A 21,796-nucleotide genomic window follows, 5' to 3' on the forward strand; every position below is an offset into this window, starting at 1 on the left:
TGAAGTCATCCTTGTCTGCTTCCGTTTTAATCTCTGGTAGAGACACCGGGAGTTCTCTGATTGTGTTGCCCATGATAACTTTTACTTCCCCATCCGTCCGAAGAGTGGCAATGATGGAATCTTCAAACGGATCCCTTTTCAATGGTATCAGCCTAGATAGGCTATCCACATGGCTAATTTATTTCGAAGACAATTACTTAGGTTGCTTTGGCTTGGGGAATTCTTTTGGCGAGAGTTTTTTTAGCTTTCGGCTTCGCAGTTTTAGTTTTTCTGCCTCCTTTGGCAGATTACATTGAAGCTTCCTCTTTCGATTTCTCTGTTGCTGCAAAGGGGACATTATGTTTCTTCTTGGAAACGAACAGAGTGTTTTCTTTTAGTTCGAATCTTGCTATAGCCTTTGTATATTTTCCTAGTCCTGGTGAAAATACTTCTGGAAATTCCTCTTAACTCGCCCTTCAGTTGTTGCGCTTCCGTAGACGAGTCTTCTACCCTATGACAAAATTTATTCATAGATTGGTGCCACAATTTGAATTGTTCCATCCAGTCAGTACCGAAGAGGTTTTCGGATGTCCTATGTACATACAATTTCACTTTTTTAGTAACACCATTTAAGTGCTAGCTCTCCCTCAAATTCCACTTTATCGCCTGTTACAGCTCGAGCTGATTTGTTCGTCTTCTGCATGGTTGGTTTCCTTAGCCTTTTCCACGTCTTAACGTTAATGATAGACAGGTCTGATCCGGAATCCAATTGTAGATGTACAGCTTTATTTGCGATGTTAACTGACATATTTGCGCCGTTTCTTATCCGAACCCTAGTCGAATCTAGTCTATCAGATGCTGTTCTTGCCCTTGTTCTTCCTGCACTGGGTCACTTTGTGGCCCTTCCTGCCACATTCATTGCAGTACTTATATTTGTAAAAAACATTGACTCAACCTATGTTTCCTGACGCAGCGATAGCACGGGCTTATAGGGGGTCCAGGTTTTGTGACTGGATAAGATGTAGCTTGAATTTTCTTACTTCCAGCTTTGCTTTTTCGGGGTGAGTATTTTTCCGGTCTGCAGGTCGTCCTTCTAATGAATGATGTGCCTGACTCCTTGATGTGTCCCATGTTGTTTCATATGCAGACTATTCATTAACAATCCTCGGCGAACTTCTGGAGGGTGAGGCCCTGTTCGCTCTCAAGTCTCGAGAGAACATGTCTAATCTCAGCGTTTTTGGATGAGACTAGATCCTGCACAAAAATTAAACACGTGAAGTCATCTGCCGATAAGTCAGATAGACGGAAATCATCAGTGTTTATTTACCACGAACGCAAAGGTTAGGTAATCGCCGTCATCACTTTTTTGCAGGTTCAAGCACTTCCATCTTCTATGAAAGAGCATGGAATTCGGGCTGAACAGTTCGGATAAAAGTTTGACAACTTCAGAAAATTCCAATTCACCCATCTTCCTGGGAAGAATATAATCCACAAACTTGCTATGCTCTGTGGTCCCTAATTTCCTCAAAAATAGGCAAACTTTTTTAGTGTTGCTCCACTCTTGACAATCCACAGTAAATAGGTCCTCATATCTCAAATAGAAAGCGTCAAACGTCCCCTCCAACTCCGGTTGGTAGTTGAACGTTTCTATAGCGTTCCATATTGTACTTTGGGAAAAAGCAAAACTGTCATCCTTGTATTCCTTTCTATCGAATATTTTTAACAATAGCTCTTCTTGTTTCTGTTGTTGAAGTAGCATTCTCTCCTCCAACACCTCGCCTCTCTTGAAATTGTAACTGAAGCTGTTTATCATGTTTTTTAAAATTTTCCTCAGCCTTCTGCTGCTGGTCCATCTGGGCCTTGATTAGCTGTATTAATACTGTTTTAACGTCCTTTAATGGCCTTTTTTCCAAGCACATGAGAAAAAAAAAATGATTTCCATTTTGGACTGGTGAAGAGAGATAAAATAAAAAAGAAAAAAGAAAACGTCCTTTCCTTGAGTGTGTGCATATGCGGAGGGAGCAATTTATCCCTTGCTTCTTGGTAAAAACCCTAGAGATAACCCAATATGAGGGTGGACAAAAACTTCTTTTTTTTTTTTTACTTGCGAAACAAAACCAAAAAAAAAATATACTGTGATACCATACAGCTGCAAAAGAATAAAAATAATTGTGGAATTGTCTGGCAGTTAACGAAAATTGCTAGGGTTTTTTTGGTTTTTTTATGTGTGTGTGGGGGTAGTTGTCCCACACAGAAGAAAAAGTTTTTCACTTCAGAACCGACAGTTAAAAATATAATATTTCAGAAAATTCCATTCAATGAAAAAAAATCTTGAATCTCAAAATCTCGAAAGGGGGGAAAAAACATTTCTCTCCCGTTAAAATATTGCATAAAGTTAGCAGCAAAAAGAAAGGCAAAAAAAAAACGTTTCTCTTCATTTGAAAAAAAAATGTTCAAATTTGCATACGAATAAACAGTTGACAATAGAACTGTTCTCACAGCGAAAATTGGGTTAACATTCTTATTTTTCTTTCTTCTTTCAATAAGCCACCAAATTAACTTTTATGACCTCAAAAAAAATGTGTTTAGAACAGTTCTTTTCAATTTAAATATAGAGACAAAACGATTACTTACAATTGCATCGATAACTTTGCTTTGTGTTCGTTTTTTGTTTTGTTTTTAGAATTTTGTTTTTAGAACGTAATTGCCAGCCAACTTCTTAGCTTGTAAATCCGAAGTTCTTTTGAAATCAATTAGAATTTTTTTTTTTTTTTTTGTGGAGTTAACCTGTGTGAAAGTCGAATCTGTCGTCGCCAGTTGTTATGGGGTTAAATGGTAATAAGAACGAAGGAACACAGGACTTTTAGGAAACGAACATGTATTCACATATATTACAGGAAAAGCGAGTTGAACAATACCATTCCTCAATAGTGAGGCATGTATACCCGACCTGCTTCATCGCATGCCAATCTCTGACTGTCGGGCACTGGTACTGGTACAGAAGTGATGTCACTAGAGGAAGTGACGTCATGAGATAGCCCATTAATCCCATGGAGGGGCGTCTCCAACAGCTATCAAATGTTTTTTTTTTTAAATCAGCTATTATCTTAACAACCTAATAGCATGCACTATGTAGAGAAATGATTCAAACATTCAAGAAAATTGTTCACTAAGCTACATCTAATGATGATGCTTGTTGAGATTTTTAAATATAAAAAAAACTTACTCTCCCTTGACTTGGAAGGGATACTGAGACAACTGTAATTCATGTTGCTCCAGGGTCACACTGGTCAGAAGACGTTTACACTTGTATTTCACCAGCAACTAAAAAATTTAAATAAAAAGAAACACATTAAAAATTATACATGATGATTGCCACTTCTTTACAGAAGAAAGCCATCCTTACAAGACTAAAATGTATTCAGTTGTAGGTATTGAACAATGCACAGCAAGCCAGCTTCATCTAGAACACTGATCTATAGTGTAAACTTAATATTTAGCAGTGGTGGCTCATGTATAGAACTATAGAACAGCCGCAGCTCAATATTATCAATAGAATAAAAAAATATGTGTTCATCTTTTTATTATTTCAGTCATTTTTTTTATGTGTACATTTGAAAGACGTCGGTAGTTATTCCCAAATTCATGAAACAAAAAAAACAAACCTTTCTTGGAACTGAAAGCAACAATAGAACTGCAATGCTCAACAGTTACACCTTAGTATTTGCTTAGTTTTTGTGGCATTGCTGAATTCAGCAACATCACAAAAAGGCTGAAAAAGAACTGTCACTCCTCACAACGAAAACTAGTGATTCCAACTGAGATTTTAAAAACCCGTTAAATTGGGGGAAAAAAAATCTGCAGAAAAGCATTAGATTTTTAACTTTAGAAATTTTCAAAAGCCGGTGAATCAAAAAAAAAAAGAAATCTTCAAAGAAAAACACTATTTTAACTTCCTCCCCTACATAAAAAATATAAATATACAAAATATTCCATATTTTTTCTCTCTATATTTTTGTGATTATATTGAAACGGTTAGCTCCCAGCATGACTGCCAAATTTTATCAGCTAGTTTTATCTGATTTTCGCAGAAGGATATATTTTGTTTTGCAAGATACAAATCATAAAATCAAACAGTGTTTATTAAAAATTAAATTGAAATATTTTACAAGTTAATCACAATAATGGTGTATCTAAATATTGAATATTACTGAAGAAATTTTCTGTAAATATAAGAAAAACTAATATTTGCAAAATAAAAATTAAAAAAGAAATCTGTAAAAAAATGAAACCATGTTTTTATAATTACACATTTTTTAAACTTTGTATTTAATTTGTTAAACATATTACACACATTTCAAAAAAATTAAAACTAAGAAATAGTAATCATTCTTGACGAAGGTAATTTTAATATTTGTCCCAATGCAGACTGCCCTTTTGGAGGGAGCTACATTAAAATCTGATTTTATTATACTTGTGTGTGTATACATATGACACCCTATTTTCTTAAAATAAATCTTTGCATTAAAAACCGACCTTGTTTCAAATTTTGTCCTTATGGCAAAGTTTCTTTGTTTTTATAAAAAAGAAGTTGTAAAAATAATTGTAAATAAAATTATGTATTTTTAAATGTGTTTCATTTGTTTACAATACAAAAATGTAAACATTTTTTATTCTATATACATTTTTTACATGTTTTGTTATAAGCACATTTTTAATTAAAAGCAAATTCTGTAAATAAAATAAATAACTCCCCTTTTTATTGTAAAACTTCTAATTTTACCCTCGAGGGGAAGCAAGTAAATTTTAAGTTCATTTTATAAAAAAAGGTTATAGAAAAATGTAAATAAATTTATAATTTTTTTATCATTCTGTAAAGTTAAAATTTTAAATATTTTTAATTACAAAAATGTTTTTGCATATTATCCGATTCTGCCTGCTATCATTAAATGGCAAAGTTAAAAAAACACACAAAAAAATACTTTTAATAACAAGCATATTTTGATATACATCCATTTTTAATTAAAGAAACACTTTCTATAAAGAAAACTTTTTTATTAGTAAAATCATTTTTCTTCAATGAGAATCTGTGATCTAAAAGTTAGAAAAGTACAATTGAAACTTCAGGTGGAGTTGAATCATAAACAGAATTATGTAAAGTATGCATTAGTATTCCCATAAGATGTCTTTAATGATACTGATAAAATAGTATCTACCTTTTTCAACACAATTTGTATAAAAAAGAATATAAAATTTAACCATATCTTCCTTGCATCCCCAAAATATAAGTTCTGTGATGAGAAGTGAATTTCAACAGCTTGAAATTTCACAACTGTCTCTTCATGATAAAGTTGGAATTAAGAAAAGAGGCCGTTCAACACATGAATTTGAAATATCTCAACCAGGCATTAGTAACAATAAAATATATACGCATCGCTTTAATTCTGAATGTAGCTGTCATGGACGATGATACGCCAGATGTGTCTGGACACAAACAAATGGTCATTGTTCTAAGGTAAGTCTTGGATGGAGAAATATTTGAATGTTTTTTGGGGATCCTTTATTCAAGAAAAGCTGCTGATGGCATATCAAAAAGTATTTTAGAACAATGAACATAATCCTTCAAGAAAATGGACAAAAGCTGATAGCTCATTTGATGGTAAAAACGTTATGAAATGCAAAAACGCTGGAGTTCAAGCAAAAATAAAAAGCAGTTTATAGTAATGCACATTTCAATAACATTGTTATGTACATCAACTTAATTTAATAATAAGGAATGTAGCAAGTATTACATGAAATGCAAGATTTTTTGTCTAACATTTTGGCTCTTCTAACCTTCTCCAGATCACCACAACGTCCATTCTCAAGAAACATATGGATGTAAGCATTTTAGGTCTATCCACCAGAAGGTTGAACTTCAACATACAAACCATAAACAGATTTCATGAAAATTTTCAACTTTAGAAATATTATTTTACTGAAATTCAGTCAACGTCAAATGTGGATGAGACCATTGCAGAAGTAACAGGAATTCTCAAATACATGAATGATTTAATTTCATCAGATTATGCCTCATGTTGAAATTATTTACAACCAAATGCAATCTCGAGAAATTAGTGTGTATAGTCAGTCAATGAATCCATAACACATTTCAAGACTTCTTTTTTAGAAATATGGAACTCAAAATACTGTGAAAATCGTTCACAAACATTCAGAGCAGACATTAAAGAAGTGTGTGACTATGTGTGTTATATGTGTATATGTGTTGATATAATGAACAGATATTCTTCCACTAAACATTTAGTAATTACTAAACTGTGCAAGAAAAGCTTTGCTACAGAAGAGACAATTGTAATCTCATGATTAACAAAGAAAAGCTTGAAACTGAGCAAGTAATATTTTATAGTAGGTCAGATATTCATGGATATTGCAAATTAATTCAGCTCCTGAAATTGATCTTGGAAAATAGAAGATGTCTTTAATGAAATTACAAAACTGATAAAAATCCTCTTGATGATTCTCATGACTACATCAGAAGCAAAACGTTTTCCAACCCTGAAAAGAATACAAATTTTACTAAGAAGTACTATAAGTTCTGAAAGACTAAATCCACTTGCAGTGCTTTCAATTGAAAAAAATTCTTCAGTAATCATTCAGAAATCAAAGAGAAAATTATTAATCTTTTTTCACAAATTAAAACAACAATGAAGTTTGCTTTCAGATGAATAAAGTAAAATAAAATATTTTGTTCGATTTAAGATCAAGTTAGTTTTTTCATATGTATTTTTAATATGTATTTTTTTTTTTTTTACATGGGGGGGTCACCACATCAAGGCCCGAAGGCCACTCAGAGATAAGAGTTATTGCGTGTACAGTAATCAATGAGATAGTATTGTAGTAATCATTAGTATTGGGGGTTTTGATAGAGTGTCTTACTTAAGGGGGTGGTTTGTCAGGAGTTTGTTTATGTTGGACTTGAAGACGTCCAGGTTGTAGTCAGATGGGGTACAGGCAAGCGGCAGAGAATTCCACTGGCGTGCAGTTCTAATGAAGAAGCTTTGCTCATGGAATCTACGTTTGGATTTAGGCACAGATAAAGAGTGGGGAAAATTATTGACAGTTGTTTCAGCTAGACGGGTGTTTTTTGTGAAAGATTGGCGAGGGAGGACGAGGGATTGGAGCTCAGACGAGCACCTGCCATGGAAATAACGATAAAACAAAGACAGGCTCGCAACGTCTCTCCTGTGGGGGAGAGGTTGCAGGGAAGAGAAAAGGGCATTCCCCACTAAACCACGAAGTCTATTTTGTACTCTGTCAAGGCAGGATAGGCTGTTTTTAGCAGCTCTTGCGCAGATGTGGCAGCAGTACTCCATCCTTGGACGTACTTGGCTTTTATACAGATAGAGAATTGCATCAGTAGTGAGATATCTTCTGGATCGGTAGAAGAATCCCACCATTTTCCCAGCGTCCCTGGCAACAGATTTGATGTACGTGTTCCATTTCAGATCAGGAGTAAAGGTCAAACCCAGAAGCTTGTCAAAACATGGGGCCTCCCCAAGACAAGAGCCATCCATTTCAATTGATGCCAGATGGGGATCAGAGAGTTGATGTAAAGATAGAAGCTTGGTTTTGGATGAATTAAAAGTGACCAGCCATCTCTTCCCCCACTGTACCACACGCTCAAGATCAGAGGAGAGAGAATTAGAGAGAACTTTGTCATTTACGGCCTTTGATGTGTTGCCGTAGATGGTCGTGTCATCAGCATAGATGTCAACGAATGATTTAAGTATGTGTTTTGGGAGATCATTGATGTAGATCAGGAAGAGAGTTGGGCCCAGGATAGACCCCTGAGGGATTCCAGCATTAATACTGTGGGCCTCTGATTTCTGCCCATCAACCACTACTCTTATGAACCTATCAGAGAGAAATGATTTAATGATTGAGAAAACATTTCCAGTAATACCGTAGCTGGAAATCTTGTGAAGTAGGCCCTTATGCCATACCTTATCGAAGGCCTTCGATATGTCAAGAGCAATTGCCCTGGAAAGGAAACCTTTGTCAAGAGATTCACTAATCCTATGTGATATAACCGTTAGCACATCTGCTGTAGATCTTGCAGAGCAGAAACCATGTTGCATGTCACTAAGAAGGTTCGTGTATAAATCATTTATATATTTTATTTTTGTTTTGCTTTTACATAATATGAAAACAATAGGTAAAACATTTGTGAAGTATCAGGCCTACTAATATTTGCCACAAGCTGCCACTGAATATAAATGATGTATCGTTATTTTCATGGAAAGTGTTCGACTGAGCTTCAATCTATGGTCCCCCCTCGCCAAACTTTCACAAGAAACACTCGTCTAGCTGTACACACTATCAATAATTCCCCCCACTCTTTATCTGTGCCTAAACCTAAACGTAGATTCCATGAACAAAGCTTCTTTCTTAGAACTGCACGCCTGTGGAATTGTCTTCCGTTTTCCTGCTTTCCGGCTGACTACAATATGGTTGTCTTCAAGTCTAACGTAAATAAGTTCTTGATGAGCCGTTCCATATAAGTTATCAAATTTACCAAATTTTCATTACTACTGATTACTATATTGTCCAATTTCTACTGTACACTCTTTAACCCTTATCCTTGAGTGGCCTCTTGGCCTTGATAATGTGGTGATGCCTATGTAAAAAAAAAAAAAAAAAAATGAAACGAGCCACGAGTATGTGGCCCCCCTCTGGTGCTGCATCTGAGATGACGCCAGAAAAAATAGTGAAGAAATAATTAATGTGAGAAGTGTGAAGGTTGAGTTAATCCTAAAAACAAATATTACTTCCATCATAGTTAAAAACTGAGTAATTTCATTTGAACTTATCATATTTTTGGCTCTTTTTGGCCCAATCATGGTACCTAAGCATCCTAAGAAATTACAGTGCTTCTGGGGTACTTCCCCAATCACTTCTCACGATTGCAATTCAATCATCCCAAGCAACACGCTTCCCCCTGTCAGACTCATCAACATTGGGAACACCTGTTTCTTCAATTCTGCGATGCAAAACTTTTCTTGTGACTCTTTTTGAGCTCCTGGGAATGCCGAATCCCAGTGAAAATTGGCAAACGGTGCAGTTTCACACCTTAAGACATGTATATTTGAATTCAGCACCATGGAAAACCACTATATAGACATACATATCAAGTTTTTGAGTAATATGAAAAAAAAAAAGCTCCAAAAAGGCATGTTTTTTTAACCATAAAAGTCCCAGAGGGATGCAAACCAGAATTTCGCCAGGGTCACCCATACTGAATTTATATTAAGAACAATGGCCTCCACATCTTGGCCAAGTTTCAGGATCAAATCCTATGGGGCAAAAAGTGTCATTTTTGGACATTTTTTACCTCTTTTGAGCCCCTAGCCACGCTAAATCCCAGTGTAAATAAATAACTGGTGAAATTTCAGGCCTTAACACATGTATATTTGAGTTGACCACCGTGTAAAACCACTATATATCAGACATATCAAGTTTTTGTTGAGAAATATGAAAAAAGAGACAGAAAAAGGGGCATTTTTAGCACTAAAAGTCCCCGGGGATGCGAACCAGAATTTTGCCAGGGTCACCTATACTGGACTAAGAACAATGGGCCAAATTTCAGAAAAATCTAATGGATGATTCAAAAGTTATGGGGCAAAACATGTAATTTTTGGTCATTTTGGTGCATTTTTTACCTCTTGAGCTCCTGGGTCGCAACAGGAATTTTTGCAAACAAAGTTTTTTTTACTGTACACATCTATTTAATGAAATACAATTTGTGGCAAAATTTCAGGAAAAACTAATAGACAATTATGTGGCAATCGTCCGGACTAAAAGATGCACAGACAGACACATGGATGCCACTGAAAACAGATCCCTCATCAATAAATCAGGGGACGAATATACAATAATATGTATATATATATATATTTTTTTTTTTTGTTACATTTTCACCCCAACCAAGGCACATTGCTTCTTTGATGTAGGGGCCTACTATCAGGGACCCAAGTTGCAGGGATACTATGTAGGGAGTTTAGCAGCAAGATGTCTGTTCACATTGCACTTGAACTTCTGCATGTCAGTACAGTTGGAGAAGCAGGAAACTGAAGAGAATTCCAATTTCTAGGGAAGAAGCTATTAGAGTAAAAGGCTTTCTTACATCTAGGGATTTCTACTGTGTAGGGGTGGGATTTTGCTGCTTGTCGGGTTTGTCGGGGGTATTTACGTCGAGGGGGTACAAGGGCTTGTAGTTCTACCATTATTTGTAATGGTAGTTTGGCTATTTAGGTCAAACTGACCCAGACATTTACATCTGATTGAAAGTTAGGTCTTAAAAAATGAAAGAGAGAGGGAGAGGAAAAATAGCGAAAGACAGTGAACAGAAGGGGAATCATTAAGACAAGGTTAAAATTAAGTATATTTGGACACTAGCTGAAAAGGAAGCGCTAAATTCAATAAATCTAAATATTTCAATTTTTCTAAGTTTATAATTATGAATGGATTGTTTTTATATTTATAAAGGACAGTATCTCAAGATTAATGTAATCAAGGTATCTCAAGATTAATGTAATCAAGGTATCTCAAGATTAATGTAATTCAATATTCAAATGGATTAGAAAGCCATTCAAATAAACAAAATGCTTTTATTTAAATAATTCTTCAATTAATTAAATCAATTCAATATATTTATATTTACATAATCTATAATTTGGTTTCAAAGGTTGTCACAACCGAGGGTCGTAGCGGGGTTAAGCTCCTTCTCATGGTCTTACTTGGCCAAAACATGGTTAGACGACAACTACTATGGAAGGCAGTAATTGCAGTGGATGCAGTCAGGAGATTCAGAGTTCCTAGCCTGTCGTGGTTACCACCTGACGAAGGCCAGATGAATAGTTGGCCAAAACGTCATGAAACAAGAAAAAGATGGGAATAATAGTCCGCAATAAATAAAATTAATATTCAATATATATTTATATAATAAAAGCCAAGTACGTCCAAGGATGGAATACTGCTGCCATATCTGGGCAGGAGCTGCTAAAAACAGCCTATCCTATATTCAAAATAGATCTCATGGCTTAGTGGGGGATGCCCTTTTCTCTACCCTGCAACCTCTCTCCTACAGAAGAGACGTTGTGAGCCTATCCTTGTTTTATCGTTATTTCCATGGCAGGTGCTCGTCTGATCTCCAATCTCTGGTCCCCCCCTCGCCAATCTTTCATGAAAAACACCCGTCTAGCTGAATCCACTGTGAAAAATTTCCCCCACTCTTTATCTGTGCCTAAATCAAAACGTGGATTCCATGAACAAAGCTTCTTTCTTAGAACTGCACGCCTGTGGAACTCTGTTCTGTCTGCCTGCTTCCCACCTGACTACAACTTGGATGTGTTCAAGTCCAACGTTAACAAATTCCTAATGAACTGCTCCCTTAAGTAAACACTTCATCAAATCTCCACACTAACGTAATGTACTTGCAATAACCCTTATCCCTGAGTGGCTTCCGGGCCTTGATAAGTGATGACCACTGTGTAAAAAAAAAATCTATAATTTGGTTTCAAAGGTTGTCACAACCGAGTATGGTAGTGGGGATAAGCTCCCTCTCTCTAAAAAATATCCTCATCGTGTGCATCTCAACTATGACAACTAAACCCAGCTCCTGGCCTTCTCTTGCCTGGTGAAACTGTCTATACTAACTGGGAGAAGGGGCAAAGGCAGTCCACTGGCACCTTAAAACCAGTCACTTTGTGCAGGTGAAGCTTGTCAACTTTGTACTGGTAGCTTACTTTGAAGGTAACTCCGATTACAAAATCTCCACTGCCTCACAGGATTACCCAATCGGGGGAAAGGCTAAGAAAGTAAACCCCAACAAAAAATGGGTGTTGTTGTCAAAGTTTCTGATGCATTTCATCCATTTGTTGAGAGTATTTTACTGCCGTAATGGTTTGCCTGCATTCAAAGAACTGTAATGGATGGGAGACTGGTCACACAAAACTAATCAGTCTGATCTTCTTTTGGTGCAACTCTGGCTTCAGGAAGTGTTGTGGAAATTTGTTAGCTTCTAACCACTGAGCTGAGCATTGGCAGTTGTCATAAAGTACCCACTTTTCATCGCAAGTAACCTGGTTGAGAAACGGGTCATTCTTGTTGCGTAAAAGAAGGGAGTATGACACTTCATAATGGTATTGTTTTTAGTTGTCATTTAATTTGTGAGGCACCCATTTATCAAGATTTGTCTTTTCAATTTCTCTCAAGCGGTTGAAAATTATCATATACGTTAAGTCTAATTCAGAAGCAAGATGTGTGTGGATTGGCTTTAATACTTAATTGATCATTGTCAACATCCGATTGCTGACCACTTCAAGACTCATCGCTGCCACAAAATTTCTTAAACCACCATTGTGCTGTGCATTCACTAGTTGTTCCTGGACTAAATGCTTTGTTTATATCATGAGCTGTTTCAACAGCTTTTTGGCCTGGAATTGAAATAATTTGCTTTTTTTTCCATTTTGTATTCACTGTTGTAAAACTGTAATCTAAATGATTAGATAGCGCGAAAAACACTCTTTAAAAGGATATATAAATTAAAGGTATTATAATACAAACTTAATTGAAAAAACATTGTTTGAAATCAAAATTAAAAATTCCACAAGAACTTTCTTCTTAACTTGATAACTTTGTGTTATATAAAGAAAAAAAGCTTTAGGAAAATAAATGTTGATTAAATTTAGTATAAAAATAAAAGTTTAGTGATTTATTTGCATCCATGTGTTTCTACCTGTAACAGATTAGGGTCCTATGGTAGTGAGAGTGTAAAATATCCAATTTACACAACAAAGTTTGAAGAATTTTGAGTTTTGAAAAAATAGATATTAAATATTTGACAGATGAGGAATGTCTAAATCAATAATAATTAAAACAGTAATAAACAATGTCTCTATAGTTTAATGTCAGGAAATGATGCAACTGTCTAGTATTAAAAGCGGTCAAAGTTTTAAGAATAAAAAAAAAAAAAAAAAAAACAGCTCATTACACAGTTAAAGACAAATCAAGGAAGAGAGTTGGGAAAATGAATATGTTGGACATTCAATCCTGTTAGTCTTTTTTTAAGGTCTATTAAGGGCTTATTTCTTTAGATTTATACCCCCTCTTACTGCTATAACAATAAGGATATACAAATGTCATTTAAATAGACACACATTGAGATTATATATATATATATATATATATATATATATATATATATATATATACTAGCATTTCAGCCCGGCGTTGCCCGGGTGTTTGGATGTGTATGTTGAGCAAAAAAAAAAAAAGTGGTAGTAGGAAGGCAAGCTCGAACCCGTACTGCAAAGGAGGAAAAGAACGGGGTAAAACCTAACGTTTATGCTGTTACGACCACCGCCAAACCGGAAGCGACATTTTTTAAAATTAAGGCTAGATAATCTAAAGGAGAGGATAACTTTCAAAAAATTCGGCAAAAAAGTGACCCCCCTCCCCTGTAGAAAAGTGCCTAGTTGAAGGGGAAGATATTAATGTTTTTAGCCAATTTTTCAATATTTGTCGTATGAAAGGTCGAACTTTAAAACGATACTGATCTTGGTAAAATCCGTCGCCTCTATTGAAAGTTTAAGGCAGACATACAAACAGACATACACACATACATTTATATATTGGTAACTAAAAATGTTCGACCCAAACTGATGAAAAAGCTTGCCCATCTCTGAATACCCTTTATGTAAAATTTCAAATATTAGACCAGAAATTGTCTGAGTAATTTGGAAGAGACCGCAGAGGTCAATTTTTTTTAAAACTTTGACCCGTATTATGACCCCTTAAAATTTATTGTTTTGGGCTCAAATCAAGTTATTAAGTTAGATCCATGTCCAAGGAACCTATATCTAATATTTCAAGTGCGTAGAGCCAAAATTGTCAGAGGAGTTTGGTAGAGTTTTCAAAGGTCAAATCGTTGAATTTTGACCCCTTAATCGCCAAATTTCTGGCCAAAAACCGATCACATCGATTTTCCAAAATCTCAGTACCCTGTATATCAAATTTCGAGTCTGTAGACTAAAAATTGACAGAGTTATTGCATAGGGAAATGTACACAGACACACACACACATACAGACACGTTCCCTTTTATATATATATACATAGATACTATACATAACGTGTGATAAAAAAAGGGTTTATACATACATGATAACACATTGATATGCAACTCTTTCACTATGCAAAAAACACATGCATTTACACATATATATACCACACCTATCTCAAACTTCAGTTATGGCTAAAGAATGTAGCATCCGTTAGTATTTAAAAATATATTTTGAAATCATCAGTTGTTTGATCTTTATATAAAGAAATGATCTTACATTTTTTCCCCCTCTAAATTCCGCAATTACAGGAAAATAACCGAACAACTTTCTATACATATTTTTCCTACTCAACACCTTACAAAAATATTTCTACACTTCTAATTATTACAAAAATATTACATTTATTCTGAGAATTTTTGCTTTATCTGAAAACATCTAAACAGAGGGTAGTAACCATATTCACTCCCAATACAATGTCTACAAACACACCACCACTAAACACCAGTTCAGTTGTTTATATAAAGAAAAATAAAATATTTTAAAGCATTGTTACATTCCATGATTCTGCTATTCCCATACTTTAATTCTGGCTACTTTATAATTATACATTTTGGGTAACTGCATTCAGTTTAAACAGACATCTTCAACATCTGCCACATTTCAGCAAATACACTTTGGACATTGATCCTTTTAATTTATTTTTGGACAATATATTTTGCACACACTTCTTTAAATAAAACAGCTTAAATTATTTAGTAACCACATATGGTAATCTATGCTGTTGTTACAAAATAGACATTGTGATTTTCTTTGTAGAACAAATAAAAATATTTGTGTTCTATGTTGATAAAACTATTACAATCAAATGAAAATAAATATTATGCAAAATTGATTATTTTACTGCATTGAAACAAAATTAACTTCGCCTCAGTCTAAAGGAATCATTCTGGTATTCTTATTACTTATTTCTGGCAACTAGATAATTATAAGTAAGGAGTAACTGCATTCAGTTTTAATGAACACATTCAACAACGTGTTTTGTTTAAACTACAAAATCACGTGTTTTTTTTTTCAAAATAAAGATTTACATTTTCTTTTTCTCAATTTACAAACAGAAAATTAGTTATTAACTTAATAATTCTTTAGTTCATGGACTGTGTTATTTCTTAAGATTTTCAATTCAATTAAAATTTAATGGTATATTCTGTTTATATTACAGATTAGTTAACTATGCTCAGTTGTTCATAATAGGTTTCTAAAAAAAAAAAAAAAAAAAAAGAGAAGTTCTTCCATCACTGTAAACTACACATACAAGTAACTATTAAGGACTTCTTTTCTTTTTAAATAAAACACGACATTCACATACAAAACCTTCACCCACTATCACAATTTCTTTTATAACAAAAACAAAATATCTAATTTTTTTGTATTTAAAATGGTATTTGTGATACTTATTAATACTATATAACACTGGCAAAAATGATAGAATTTTAATATCGTGTTTAATATTGTTTTCATGACAGAACATTCAAGGTTAGGCATGTAATTTCTTTGTTTAATTTACTTCCTATAGCAATGCTGGGATGTAGTTGAAAAATATAAATAAAAATTGTATAAATTAATAAAGGAGCAACAAGAATTTAAAATAGTTTTTCTTCATTAGCAAAAAGATTTCAGAACAGCGCAGTTACATTTTTAGACAAAAATTTTAAGAATAGATTAAAAGAATTTAAAAACAAATTTTTTTTCTTTGAATCCATCTGATAAGATATTTAAGAGAATTTGACATAGCTTGTCATATATTCAATGAAGTTCTAGGCATTTGTAGATGAGCATTTTTGTTGTTGTTGTTTTCTTTTCATTGGGATCATTTTGGGATTATTGTTTAGTTAAACAAATAAAACAAAGAAGCATAATCTCTTTATTTATATAGTTGCGTCCTGCTTGTTTGTTCAAAAACTCTTCCTAGTTTTGAAGATACACCCACATAACCATACATACTTTGGAATTACAGAGTATTTTAATAAATATATCTACATCAAAAGCAGATACAACATTGTCATGGAGACTGCATCTGAACTTGATCATATATGAAAAGGAAATTTAATGCTTTATTTTATTTATAATTTGAAAATTATAAAAAGAAAATGAGAGAAAGGTTAAGTGCTTGGAGCAGAAATGTACACGGTTTATTATTAATTCTTGGGAAATGTTGTGTGCGCCTATAAATTTATAGAATTAGTTTGAATTAATGTCACTGTATTTGTATTTCTCTCACATAACCAATGCTGGTCAAAACTCCAAAATTGAATTATATAAAATAAAAAAAAAACAATAATAAAGAGGATATAGTTTTAAAAGCTGGAGGCAGGAGGACATAGGATTTCTCATTCAATCTCAGGAAACATTTTGTCTTTCTGTTAATAAATCTATATATCTAACAAAGTGAAATTGTCTATGTGTGTGTGTGTGTGTGTACATTTCCCTACAAAACTACTCTGTCAATTTTCAGTCTACAGACTCGAGATTTGATATTAGAGGTATTGAGATTTGGAAAAATCTTTTTAATTGGTTTTCAGCCAGAAATTTGGCTGTCAAGGGATCAAAGTTCAACGATTTGACCTTTGAAAGCTCTACCAAACTCCTCCACCAATTTTGGGTTCAAACACTTGAAATTTTAGATGTAGGCTACCTGGACAGGAGTCTAACTTTTTAAGATGTGTGTGTGTGTGTGTGTATATATATATATATATATATATATATATATATATATATATATTTATGCACATAAAGTTATGAACAGTACATAGGGCCCAAGCAAAGCTGGGCTGAACTGCTAGTATATATATAAAAACAAGAATTTTACATGTAATACTTACTTTATCATTGGGCAAGTCAGTCACAAGGAAAGAACAAATGTCTTCCCAGTTTTGTGAATCATAGACTTCTTGACATTGTCGCTTGCAATCTCCCAAACGTATCACAGTATAGACAACATCATCAAGGCCATCACCTGTTTAACATGAAGAAAAGTAATTCATCAAAATTAGAATTGATTAAAAAAGGAATAAACATTGCTGTATTCTAACAACGAACAAATAAAAGATTACTTTAATAGAAAAAGAATTGTACATATTAAGACAAATATTGAATACTTTCCATATAAATTGCATCATTATTCAGTGTTGTAACATTTTTCTAACAGTCTGAAACTTAACAGTAAAAATAATTTCAAAAGATATTTTAAAATACAAATTGACCAACTTGAGAATTTTAAGTCTCTAAAATGACAGAAACAATGCATGAGACAGGGGTGCAACTGGAAAGTTATTGCCAAGAAAACTATTAAAAGTTAATTTTGCAGGAAAAATTATAATTTTTAGTTTGTTTATAACATGTTTATTTCAGCAGAAAAAAAAACAAATACGCATAATTAAAATTAATCTCCAAGAAATTAAGAAACTGTCCAAGAAAAAAATATTTAACTTTAAAAATGCTATCTTGTCCAAAACTGGGTAATCAACTTTTAGTTTGTATTTATATACAAAACTGATCCCTCACTCTAAAGTCTAAAATATTTTTATTATTCACATTATTCACATGTAAAATATTTTTATTATTCACATTATTCACATGTAAAATGTTTTATTATTCACATTATTCACATGTAAAAAGTAGAACCCTATTTTCCTTTTTGGGGCTACAATTTATTCATGCAGTTCATTATAATTTTATAACAATTTGGTTCAATTAATAATTTTTGGGCCGAATATATTCAAAAATGATTTTGAAGCTTTTAAATTGTCAATTGACAATTAATTTCTGGCTAGATTTAAAGTTTATATTTGGTTCATTTGTGTCCCTATACCAAAGAACAAGTATTTTTTAATTATGTCACAATTCTAGAAAAGAAGCCATTTTTATATTTAACATAAAAGATTTTAAAAGTAGTTTGCTGGCATTACTAGTAAATAAATATGTAAGTGTATAACAAGGCTGTTAGCAATGTAGGATACTGGGATAGTGAAATAACATATGAATAAAAACAAACGTTTATGTATAAGTGTATAAGAATAACATCTGTTTTTATTTACAAACTATTAAAAAAAAGGATTCCAATAATAAAAATAACGTTTGTTTTTGTTCATACATCATGTCACTTCACCATCTGAATATCCTACATTGCTAACAGCATGCTCATGCACTTACATATAATGGGTTTTGTGGTACATTATATGCTATTGGAAAAAAGTTGGATATTTTTTTAATAAGATTTATTAATAAAATTGCTGCAGTAATAACAATGGATAACACACCAAATCTTCTAAGGTAATGATTGCTTGTTTAATTCCCTTTGGAGGACCAATTAAATATTATCTTTACATTTTACAATCACATAAAATAAAACAAAAATTTTACAATTCCATGTACAAGTCACTATTTTCAAATTTTTTTAATTAATAGTTAAAAAAATATTACTTTGTAACTCTCTAAAATTTGATAGAAACTGAAATATAAAGTAATTTTTGGTTTGAAAATTCTTGCCAATTACCTGCATAAAACATAAATTATTACTTGAAACAAAGTGTTATGAAATTTTAATGATGTAAATCATTAAACTTTCATAACACTTTGTTTCAAGTAATAATTTTAAGACTAAACAATAATTATTACACATAACTTTGAAAATCATATTTAGAAAAAAATTTAAGCAAAAAAAAAAATAAATAATGAAAATAAAAAGACAATGCTAGGTAAATACAATTATACATATCAATGTTTTGTCTTTATTTCGAGACTTCCTCTGGATGATCGAAATAAAGACGAAACGTTGAACACATAACTTTGTTCCTTTTTATTTCTCTATTTTGTCAGAATACTATTTCCATTATTCTCATCATATATTTTTCTCCAAAACCTTTGGCCTTGATGGAGGGGAGACTAAAACTTGCTGCTATAGTTTGATGGAGGGGAGACTAAAACTTGCTGCTATAGTTTCAAATGATCTGAAACAGCAAAGGTATACTGGATTCCAAATATTTCTCATATGTCGTATCTCCCCTCTTTTGGAAATAAGGTACAATTATGAAGATCTCCATTATGAACATATAATCCTTATACACTGTGAAATTTACTTAATGTATGACACCCAAAGAGGGGAAATATAACATATAGGAAATATTTGGAATCAAGTTTCACCTTGCTGTTATTTCAGATCATTTGAAACTATAGCAGCAAGGTTTAGTCTCCCCTCCATCAAAGTCAGAGATTTTAGGGAAATATCAGATATATTGTAATTCATATGCAAAATAAGGAAAATAAATGACACCACCCCTAAGAAAAAAAATCAGACCCCCCCCCTCAAGAGGTGGCTATAAAATGGGTACTCATTTTACATAAAATTAATATACAAAAGTGATCCCCCCCTTTTGGAAACTATAAGTTCTTTATGTCTTGGAAACTACTCGTTTACTGGAATTTTAAATGTTATTTTCGTTTTCAGCACCCTCGAAAACCTATAATAGTCATAATTTTAAAAGATTTTTGAGGTTGGAGGAAAACTGCAACTTCACTGAAACATTTTATGGCTGTAAAAATAGTGCCAAAAATAAGCTCTGGATGATATATGATCCCTTTAATGTGTGGCCTTAAGGGCAAATGTCACATAGCCCACTATATAATTCAGGTCATTACCTTTCCAATGAGCCTTCATTTGTTAAATTCTAATCAATAGTTGCTGAGAACTGGAACTTAGAAAATTGCTAAAAAAGGTGGTATATCTCCTATATAATATTTTGATTGTAAAAATTCCCCTCTGAACCAAAGTACCATAGGTAAACAACAACAGATGCCACATACAAGTTTAATAGGTCAAGAATATTAGTCACTATGTTATGTAACTTTAGAGTGCCATTTTAGACACATTTAGTTGTTATAATAAAATCCTACATGACACCCTAGAAGCAACATCACAATCGCAACCATCTTTAGAGGAAGTAGTTCCTATTTTTCCCTCTAAATAATTCCTCCTATACCTCCAGTCATCAATGGGGGAATTTCTGCACTTTTAACATATGGTGTTTCACCCTTATTAACTAGATCATATACTCATGCATAATCTTTCCATATCCAAATTAAAAAATAATAAATTCTCCCTTCTCACATTCCGCCAAATCTCATTGGCTGAGAGCTGACAATTCGTTATTCTAGAATCTACATCTTATTACAAAAATAAACGCTCCACAACTTTTCAATTATGGCATCACTCTCTACAAGAGGCAATCGTTTTAAGTATAATAAACCAAATACAAACAGAATTACCAATTGTGACACATCGACACATGTTTATATGCCAATCATTTATTTATTTTTACATATAATATACCATAGCTGTTAATTGTTCTTATGAAGTTATGCTACTGTGCTAAATCTTTTGTGTTGTACATGTTAATAAATACAATTTTTCGGCACATGCTTATCGGCCATTATTTCTTTTTTTTTTTAAACTAGATGAAGATTTCTTTTTTTTTAAACTAGATAAAGATTTCTTTTTTTTTAAACTAGATAAAGATTTCTTTTTTTTTTAAACTAGATAAAGATTTCTTTTTTTTTTAAACTAGATAAAGATTTCTTTTTTTTTTAAACTAGATGAAGATTTCTTTTTTTTTTAAACTAGATGAAGATTTCTTTTTTTTTAAACTAGATAAAGATTTCTTTTTTTTTAAAACTAGATAAAGATTTCTTTTTTTTTAAAACTAGATAAAGATTTCTTTTTTTTTAAAACTAGATAAAGATTTCTTTTTTTTTAAACTAGATAAAGATTTCTTTTTTTTTAAAACTAGATAAAGATTTCTTTTGTTTTTAAACTAGATAAAGATTTCTTTTTTTTAAACTAGATAAAGATTTCTTTTTTTTTTAAACTAGATAAAGATTTCTTTTTTTTTTAAACTAGATAAAGATTTCTTTTTTTTTTAAACTAGATAAAGATTTCTTTTTTTTTAAAACTAGATAAAGATTTCTTTTTTTTTTAAACTAGATAAAGATTTCTTTTTTTTTAAACTAGATAAAGATTTCTTTTTTTTTAAAACTAGATAAAGATTTCTTTTTTTTTTAAACTAGATAAAGATTTCTTTTTTTTTAAAACTAGATAAAGATTTCTTTTTTTTTTAAACTAGATAAAGATTTCTTTTTTTTTTTAAAACTAGATGAAGATTTCTTTTTTTTAAAACTAGATGAAGATTTCTTTTTTTTTAAAACTAGATGAAGATTTCTTTTTTTTTAAACTAGATAAAGATTTCTTTTTTTTTTAAAACTAGATAAAGATTTCTTTTTTTTTTAAAACTAGATAAAGATTTCTTTTTTTTTTAAAACTAGATAAAGATTTCTTTTTTTTTTAAAACTAGATAAAGATTTCTTTTTTTTTTAAAACTAGATAAAGATTTCTTTTTTTTAAAACTAGATAAAGATTTCTTTTTTTTAAACTAGATAAAGATTTCTTTTTTTTTAAACTAGATAAAGATTTTTTTAAACTAGATAAAGATTTCTTTTTTTTAAAACTAGATGAAGATTTCTTTTTTTTTTTTAAACTAGATGAAGATTTCTTTTTTTTTTGAACTAGATGAAGATTTCTTTTTTTTTTTTAAACTAGATGAAGATTTCTTTTTTTTTGAACTAGATGAAGATTTCTTTTTTTTT

The 21,796-nt window shown here is 32.1% G+C and overlaps 1 protein-coding gene across 12 annotated transcripts in view; it reads right to left on the bottom strand.

The window, feature by feature from the left end:
• Positions 1-21,796, bottom strand: part of LOC145255736 (extended synaptotagmin-1-like) — an 888,623-nt gene that overhangs the window by 641,770 nt on the left and 225,057 nt on the right. For all 12 annotated transcript variants that reach the window (XR_013863897.1, XM_080114367.1, XM_080114365.1 and 9 more), the window contains exons 8-9: positions 16,981-17,114; positions 3,206-3,303 (exon numbers count right to left, since the gene is read on the bottom strand). Coding sequence is in view for 11 of the 12 variants with exons in the window: in XM_080114367.1 (XP_079970493.1) it covers positions 3,206-3,303; positions 16,981-17,114 (232 nt within the window). In the remaining variant the exon portion in view is untranslated. The remainder of the gene's footprint in view (positions 1-3,205; positions 3,304-16,980; positions 17,115-21,796) is intronic.

The sequence above is a fragment of the Euprymna scolopes genome, chromosome 31 (assembly GCF_053919585.1).
Source record: "Euprymna scolopes isolate OS-2025 chromosome 31, ASM5391958v1, whole genome shotgun sequence".
NCBI lineage: Eukaryota > Metazoa > Mollusca > Cephalopoda > Sepiida > Sepiolidae > Euprymna > Euprymna scolopes.